Source organism: Myotis brandtii, unplaced genomic scaffold (genome assembly GCF_000412655.1).
Source record: "Myotis brandtii unplaced genomic scaffold, ASM41265v1 scaffold168, whole genome shotgun sequence".
Taxonomy (NCBI): domain Eukaryota; kingdom Metazoa; phylum Chordata; class Mammalia; order Chiroptera; family Vespertilionidae; genus Myotis; species Myotis brandtii.
This window is the reverse complement of record NW_005356173.1, coordinates 444,563-453,665: the sequence shown is the minus strand read 5'-3', so window position 1 is coordinate 453,665 and position 9,103 is coordinate 444,563. Positions and strand designations below refer to the sequence as shown.

The 9,103-nt window shown below is 38.8% G+C and overlaps 1 protein-coding gene across 1 annotated transcript; it reads left to right on the top strand.

Moving 5' to 3' along the window:
• The first annotated feature begins 3,086 nt into the window (after positions 1 to 3,086).
• On the top strand, positions 3,087 to 4,016 carry LOC102262773 (olfactory receptor 2A2). Its single transcript, XM_005862785.1, has one exon. It carries the CDS (start codon positions 3,087 to 3,089, stop codon positions 4,014 to 4,016), a length of 930 nt encoding a protein of 309 aa, XP_005862847.1.
• The last annotated feature ends 5,087 nt before the right edge of the window (positions 4,017 to 9,103 follow it).

The following is a 9,103-nucleotide window of genomic DNA, read 5'->3' as shown; positions in this document are numbered from 1 at the left end:
TTGTTATTTGAGCTTCAAGTGTTTTATTTACTCTACCAGGAAGGTGGAGTTTTAGGCCTCCCATGGTATTTTCTTCTCTATTTATGCAACATGTTTAAGTGATATGGTATTCTTTATATAAAAATATTGTTTAACTTGTAATTCCTGCATAGGCAAAAACCTTCCCTCCTTATTAATATCTAGTGAAGAGTCATATAAATACAGATGCCATTCACCTAGAAAACAGGCGTTCCTCTCAAGCCAGAAATTGGAATTGAGAAGAAAATACTAGATTAGACACTACGTGAGAAATCTGTATCTCTGTTTATAATAATGTGGATGTAAACTTGTCTAGTGGGATTAGGATAATTTCTTTCACATGGAACCATATGGAACCTGGGGAATAAGAGACACAAACTAATGTCACATACTAGTAAAATTGTGCCATTTCCTTCGAATTAGAGGGTAGATAGGTCAGGTAGCAGGAAGAATAAGAATAAGAATAAGAATAAGAATAAGAATAAGAATAAGAATAAGAATAAGAGGGATTTTCAGCCTGGCAACCAAATAGCTACACACATTATAAGTCAGGTTGTACTTAAGCTTTGTGGAGTATTAATTTCCATTTATCATTTTTCTTATTTTTCAGTATTTGGCATCAATCTGAGATAAGAATGAACCAAAGTAAGTTGATAATAAGCAGGCTTTCACCTGAGCATTAAAAGAGGATCAACACTCCTTTGGCAGCCAGCATGGTAGGAACAGCCATACAAATGGGACAACCACATAGGAAGGTGAGTTTAGGATTTAGGGAAAAATAGCTGTTAAGTTAGACATCCTTCCACTGGGTGCTTTCTGACAGAGCTGTCTGTATACATCTGGGATTTTGTTAGATGACTGAAGATAGAGAGATACATACATTATATGACTGATTTGACTGAGCACTTTCAAATCTCAGAATTTACTATAAGGATTCATGAACAAATAAAAAAACAAAAACACAATAGTGTGCAGCTATTCAAAGCATGCTTCAGAGAGATATTTCGACATGGGAAATAGTTCCTGGTGTGTTTCTAAATGAAAGAAGTAGATAAACTAGCAACACTGTTTGATATGCATATATTTAAATTCATGATATATATGAAAATGAATGTACAATAAAAAGGTGTAACTTTATATACAAATTATTAACAATGAACACTTTTGGCTTTTTTCAGAGTATTATCTTTTTAGTTTTCAATAGGGTTTCATACTGTTTTTCTAAGAAGCTTTTGAAAGTTGCTGTCAAACCCTCACATCAGGTAAGAACCACCTTATTCACACAATGAACCATATTTTTACAACTTTAATCTCTAAAGTTAAAATGTTCAAGAGCCTGATTTTCTAAATATAAATAAAAAAGAATAATATAACCTTGATGATTAATGAGTTAGTTACAATTATATATTTTGCCTAAAAATAAACCACTATATAAAATTAAGACCATTTTCTTCAATGCTAATAATGTTAATTTAGAGAAATAGATTAGATTTCATTAAAGGGAAGTCAGTTAAGCTGTGTTTTATTTTTATAAACATAAGAATTTGTTATCCCAGTAGCAACTTGTATTCCTTGTCAAATTATATGCTTGTTCTTTTAAAAGAGGACATCAGAAATATGGCAGAAATCATGACAAAAGTATAAATTATTAAAATACAGATATTGTTTTATAAATATGACTCTTCAGTGAAGTAATAAGATTTTTTACTAAAGATATCTCTTTGGAGAAATGGCTGTGTCTAAGGCTGAGGAGGGGAATGTATAAGAAAACTGTAAACCATCATATCAGAAGTAAGGGAGTACTCAAAATTATGGAAACATGTTAACAGGACAAAAGGGCAAGCTTAGAGGGTTTATATCTAGAATAATTAAGCATGAATAAATAATAATAATTACAATCTCTTGATAAAAATTTATGAGTCCATACTGATAGAAAGATGACAGATGCAGATGTATAAAGAAATATAGATAATTGATAGATAGGTAGATAGATGATAGAGCCTTCCCTTAAAAGGAAATTGAAAACCAATAAATATAACAACAATAATGGAGTAAGAACACCATGTGTGCAATAATCATTACTAATAACTTAACCAGGCAAGATAATCAACAGGCACTGAAATTAGTGATTAGAAAGCTTTATGAAGAACAGAATATTTGATAGTAATTTTAATGGATGCTCCAGAAATTACATCAGTGAAAAAATGATTTTGTAATGGAGATATTTGGGAGGCACCATCTTCACCAAGTGATGAAAATCAGCATCACCAATAATGGAATAAATGAACATCAAGCACTTACTCATGGAATACAATGAAGAATACTTATTTTTCCTTCAGAAAGTGAATAATCTGAATAAAAATGAGGAGCTTCATACAATTTCAATTTGGGGAACATCCTACTAAAGAACTTCTCTATATTCTTCCAAAATTCAGTGGTCATGACTGGCAAAGACAGACTATTTCAGATGAAAGGAAACTAAAGATAAATGACATTAAGTATAATATGTAATCTTGGATTGGGTCCTGGATGGGGGAGTAGAGAGAGAATAGTGTAGTTTAATGATTCACATCAACATTACATTGTCTGATTTTGATAATTATATTGTGGTTATATTTGTTAATGTCTTTGTTCTTGGTGAAAAAATGAGGAATTTAGGGGTAATGGGCATCATGCCTACACTTTAATCTCAACTGGTTCAGACAAAGTAATAACCATATGTAATAATATAGATAAAAAGAGAATGATAAAGCAAATATTAAAGAAATATTAAAATTCGTTGAATCTGGGTATCTGGGTATAGTGGAGTACTTTGTTGAATCTGGGTATCTGCATATATTGGAGTTCTTTGCATAATTCTTGACCCTTTTCTATAAGTTTAAATTTATTTCATATTAAAAGTTAAAAATAGGTAACCAATTTTTGGGAGTAGGAGAAGCTTTTGAATAGGGACAAGTATATAACTTTTCTCTGAGCTCATTTTGAGATAAATAACTCCAATTTTTGTTGATTATCCAGCTTTGACCTTTTTTATCACTTTTCAATCCTTGAACAGCTGCCATTAAGAAATGGGGGGCAACCAGTCCTGGGTCACAGAGTTCATCCTGGTGGGATTCCAGCTCAGTGCAGAGGTGGAAATGTTCCTATTCTGGATCTTCTCCCTGTTCTATATCTTCAGTCTGTTGGCAAATGGCATGATCTTTGTACTCATCGTTCTGGACCAGAGGCTACACACCCCCATGTACTTCTTTCTCTCACACTTGGCCATCATTGACATGTCCTATGCTTCCAACAATGTCCCCAAGATGCTGGCAAACTTAGTGAACCAGAAGAGAACCATCTCCTTTGCCCCATGCATTGTGCAGACATTTTTGTATTTGGGTCTTGCTGCTACAGAATGCCTGATTTTGGTGGCGATGTCCTATGATCGGTTTGTGGCCATTTGCCACCCCCTCCAGTACACTGTCATTATGAGCTGGAGAGCTTGCACAGCCCTGGTCATCACTTCCTGGTCATGTGGATTTGTCCTGGCTCTGATCCATGCGATTCTCCTTGTAAGGTTGCTCTTCTGTGGGCCCCTGGAAATAAACCACCTCTTCTGTGAGATTCTGTCTGTCCTCAAGCTGGCTTGTGTTGATACATGGATCAACAAAGTGGTTATCTTCTCTGCTTCTGTCTTTGTCTTAGTTGGGCCCCTCTGCTTAATGCTAGTTTCCTATATACGCATCCTCTGGGCCATCCTAAATATCCAGTCAAAGGAGGGACGCAAAAAGGCCTTCTCCACCTGCTCCTCCCACCTCTGTGTGGTCGGACTCTTCTTTGGCATAGCCATGGTGGTTTATATGGTCCCAGAATCCAGTCAACGAGAGGAGAAGGAGAAAATACTGTCCTTGTTTCACAGTCTCTTTAACCCAATGCTGAACCCCCTCATCTACAGCCTGAGGAACGCTCAGGTGAAGGATGCCTTGTATAGAGCACTGCAGATGAGGTCCATGTGAAGGGTAGATAGATGTTCAAGTGCCTTAAGAAATATGTGGTTTGGTGAAGGAAACACTCAGAAAAATGTCCCAATTAGAAGTTTGATATAAAAATAGTAATTGTTCAAATTCTAGCTCTAAAAGTTGGATAAAATCCTACAGAAGAGCATATCTTCTAAAGTTGAAATGGGACAACTAAATTATCAGAATATCTGGTCTTTCTTTAAAAAAATAATGAATTCTCTTCATTTTTTAAGGCCAGGAATATTATATGGAGAGTAAGTTAAATGTAAGAAAATTATATCAATACATTTCTCTGGCTTATGTATTTAGACATATGTGACCTCTTGTCACTTTGTTGTAGCTAGAAACAGTATAGTAAAATTAATACCATAAGAAGAGAACTTCGGAAGTAGACTGAAATTTTAATACAGAAAATATTGCAGAGTTATATGAATTTACCTCACCAATTGTGGGGTGAATGAAATAAGAATCTAAAGAAACTTTAAATTCCTTGATGAAATAATTTAGTAGCAAAGGGAAAAAGTTAGGGAAAACTTTAGTCCAACAAGAAACTATGTAATGAATCCTAAAATATATTAAAGGTTTAAGATTTGGTCAAATGACATATGTAATACTTTAAGCAATAAAAAAAAAGATTTGGTCAAATGAAGGAAATTTATTAGTAAATGTTTAAATGTTCTAGAGGTAAAGGCTTTGAGCATTACTCAAACTTTACATTTATTCTTGGGTTATAATAATTTCTAATAAAGCAAGATTTAATCACCTATTGAAGTTCTTGAAATTTTTTCCCATATTTTTGTGATGTTTGAACCAACTCATCTGAAGATGGTTTTGAGTAGCACAAGACAGCTATAATAGAGCTGAGTAGATAAGGGGTTAAAGGAATGTGGTGGGAGAGGATGCTGGGGAAATTCCCGAAGTATTTCCGTGGGAAATTCCCTGTGGGAATTAGGTCCTCATCCTCAGAAGCCACTTCTGAATCTCCACCATCAGGACATTTTGTGAGGGATGGATTGTATCAATTCAAACTGGAAAAAAAGAACTGGTTGAGTATTCTTCAAAATTCTCTTAGGAAAAGATCCAGTTGCTCTTCATTATTTGAGATTTAGTAAATTTCTCCAGGGGAAGGGTTGAGGAGACAGATGATTGTGTGTCTCCAAATCCTCTCTGGTAGTCCTTCACAGCCAGAGCTCCCTCCCTCCATGACTTCCCAAATGCCTTGTTCATTAGAACAAAGGGGTGGGGAAATGTGCACACTAGTATTTTTGAATGACATTAGTACTTCTTAGTATATACCAGCCTGAGAATTTACATTAACCTAAGCTTTATAGTCTTTCAAGGGAATAGACAGTAATTCCCAGCAGTTTAAAAAGTACTGAATTCATCAAATACTTATAAGCATTAAAAAATGTATGAATTAAAATTATATCTATTATCTTGAGAGATTTAACTCACAATTATCTGGGAATGCATTATTCGTTCTATTGAAACCTTACTGTAAGGCATGTGTGATTCAATGGCATTATATTTATGCAACATGTTTAAGTTATATGGTATTTTTTGTATAAAAGTATTAACTTGTATTTCCCGAATAGGTAGAAACCTTCCCCTCTTATTATATAACTAGAGGCCCGGTGCACAAAATTCATGCCCGGCCTGCACCCTCTCCAATCTGGGACCCCTCAGGGGATGTCTGGTTGCTGGTGTAAACCCAGGGATTGGGCCTAAACTGGCAGTCAGACATCCCTCTCACAATCCAGGACCACTGGCTCCCAACCGCTCGCCTGCCTGCCTGCCTGATTGCCCCTAACCGCTCCCCTGCCAGCCTGATTGACGCCTAGCTGCTTCCCTGCTGGCTGAATCATCCCCAACTGCCCTCCCCTGCCAGCCTGATGGCATCTTGTGGTGGCCATCTTGTGGTGGCCATCTTTTGGTGGCCATCTTTTGTGGCCATCTTGTGGCAGCCATCTTGTGACAGCCATCTTGTGAAGGTCATCTTGTGGTGGCCATCTTGTGATGACATGAGGGCGCAACACCACCTAGGCTTTTATTAGTATAGATTACACATACCATTCACCTAGAAAACAGGAGTTCCTCTCAATCCAGAAACTGGAATTGAGAAGAAAACACTAGATTAGACACTACATGAGAAATCTATATCTCTGTTCTTAATAATGTGGATGTAAACATGTCTAGGAAGGTATTCTGAATAGTGGTGTCAGGATGGTTTCTTTCACAAGAAACAATATGGAACCTGTGGAGTAAGAAACACAAACTAATGTCATATGAAGTTGTGTTAATTCCTTCAAATTAGAGGTTAGATAGCTGGGGTAGCAGGTAGAAAAGAATAAGATTAACAGGGCCTTTCAGGCTGGTAACCAAATAGTCTTCCCTCCTCTTGAATTTTTCGCAAAGTTTGAGGAGGATAGGTGTTAATTCTTCTTAATTACTGTGTATGTAGGCAGCAGAGCTTACTGAATATCTACACCAGTGATGGCGAACCTTTTGAGCTCGGCGTGTCAGCATTTTGAAAAACCCTAACTTAACTCTGGTGCCGTGTCATATATAGAAATTTTTTGATATTTGCAACCATAGTAAAACAAAGACTTATATTTTTGATATTTATTTTATATATTTAAATGCCATTTAACAAAGAAAAATCAACCAAAAAAAATGAGTTCGCGTGTCACCTCTGACAAGCGTGTCATAGGTTCGCCATCACTGCCTTAGACAGTGGTTCTCAACCTTCTGGCCCTTTAAATACAGTTCCTCATGTTGTGACCCCCAACCATAAAATTATTTTCGTTGCTACTTAACAAAGATGGTGGTTAATTTGCATACGTAGGTGCCCAGCAGCCTGGGTCCTGGGAACATCATCAGCACCCAGGTCACTCCGAGGTAGGCCCCATGTGGGCCCTGAGCAGCCTAGGAAGGACCTGAGCCAGGGGGCTCCTGGGCAGGGCCGAGCCTGCGATCGGAGCCAGGGGCGGAGCCGGCGATGGGAAGGAGCTGGGCAGGGGTAGAGCCAGTGATTGGAGGGAGATGGGGGCCCCTACCCAGGCCACGAGGCTTTAGGCCTGGGCAGGGGTGGAGCCAGCGATCAGAGGGAGCTGGGGGGCCTGGGAAGGGTCGGAGCCAGCAATCGGAGGGAGCTGGGGGTCCCCTGCCCAGGCCTAAAGCCTTGGCCGAGCTGGAGATCGGTGTGAACTACAGAGGAAACACCTTTTCTGACCGCTCATTGGCTAAGCTCCCTGTATGCCACTGGTAATACTCTTAGTAACTTGGGTAATAAGAATCCAAAAAGGTGATCTAGGGTTTTTCCACCACACTCCTGGCGAAAAAAACGAAGGTTTGCTGCTGGAGGGCTAAGAAATGTCATATTTTGCCCTAGCTGGTTTGGCTCAGTGGATAATGCCTCGGCCTGCCGACTGCAGGGTCTGGGTTCAATTCTGACCAGGGCATGTACCTAGGTTACAGGCTCCTCCCTGGCTGGGGCCCAGGTCAGGGCTCATGCAAAAGGCAACCAAAGTGTTCATCTCACTTTGATGTTTCTCTCTGTCTTTTCCTTTCTTTTCCACATTCTCTAAAAATCAATGGATTCATATCCTCAGGTGAGGATAAAAAAAAAAAGAAAGAAAGAAAGAAAGAAATGTCATATCCTATGAAAAACACATCTTGAAGATGCCTAAAGAAAGTTGTCATTTTTTCATGGTGAAGGGACTGGAGTCTGTATTGATGAAAACACCTTGGTGGCTGTGGTGACTGGCAGTGGCTGCAGCAGCGGGGTGATGGGGCTGGTGCCTTCCCTTGATCAGCCTGGTCACCTCCCACAAAGGGAGGCCAGACTGTGGCTTAGGCCCGCTCCCCAAGGGAAGCAGGGAGCGGGCCTAAGTCATCAGTAGGACATCCCCTGAGGGCTCCCAGTATGTGAGCGGGAGGGGGCAGGCTGGGCTGAGGGAATCCCCCTTCACCCCCCCCAACCCACCCCAGTGCATGAATCTTCGTGCACCGGGCCCCTAGTAATAATATAATGAGCTTTTATAATAGCTAATATTTTGATCACCCAGTGCTATGCACTATGTATTGATAGTACTTTACATGGAACAGCTCAGTCATAATAACAAAGCCATGAAGGAAGTCCCAATATCAGTCTACCTTATATATGTACACACCAGAAAGTAGCAAATGTCAGACTCTTACCTCATCAGCCTGGCTCCAGAGCCTTCTGTGCTTCCCCCCCACAACATAGTACCTCAGTATCCGTGCTATCAGACAAAGAACAAAGCCAAGTTATCCCAAGGAAGAACGTGCTAAGTGAAGGAGTGTTTCCCCAGAACCTCAGGTGTGGTGAAGAGACCTGATCTATTCTCTGTAAGGCTTGGCAGATCAGAGATTATTGATAAGAGGCTGGTTGCCCTGGACAGTGAATGCTATGGGCAGAGTTGCACAGTTACAGAAGCCCTTTCAAATGCAATCAGATTTGTAGAAATCCAGGAATTCAGGACTGTCTCTCAGTTCTATCTGCGCCATTGTTCCCACAGGGACACTGCCTACATCACTGATGCTTCCCTGAGGTCCGTACTTTCAGAAGTTTTAAGTGTTCCCACCTGTGTCTTCACATTTCCATCTTAGGTTACTTTATTTTCTTGTATACTAACTTTTCAATAAAGCAATTTGTCTGAAAGTTTCTTATACAAATCACTGCAAGGCAGGTATAAGATCTTAATTCATTTAGGTGTTGACATTCTCTCTACAGTTATAATATGGTTCACATCTTTAATCTTATCCAAGCATAGCCTATAGAAACAGTTTTCAAATTATATGAATTATTCATGGCATTTTGAATTTATGGCAATTTTCAAGTGATTACATTCTAACTGTGAACTTTTTTTCTAGTACAGTAGAATTCATTGGGTAGAAACTGATGATAGAAGATGCTTTATATATAGAGAAGCATGAATTCATAAAACTTGAATCATCTTAAGAATTTTTTATATCTCTTTCAGGTTTATGACCCTTGAGATATTTTAAAAATCTTTGTGGATACAGTGTAATGCAGTATGTGACCTGTGAGAAGGAGAGGG

Excerpts from the sequence above, each read along its gene's own strand:
- LOC102262773 (XM_005862785.1), top strand. The coding sequence starts at position 3,087 with ATGGGGGGCAACCAGTCCTGGGTCACAGAGTTCATCCTGGTGGGATTC.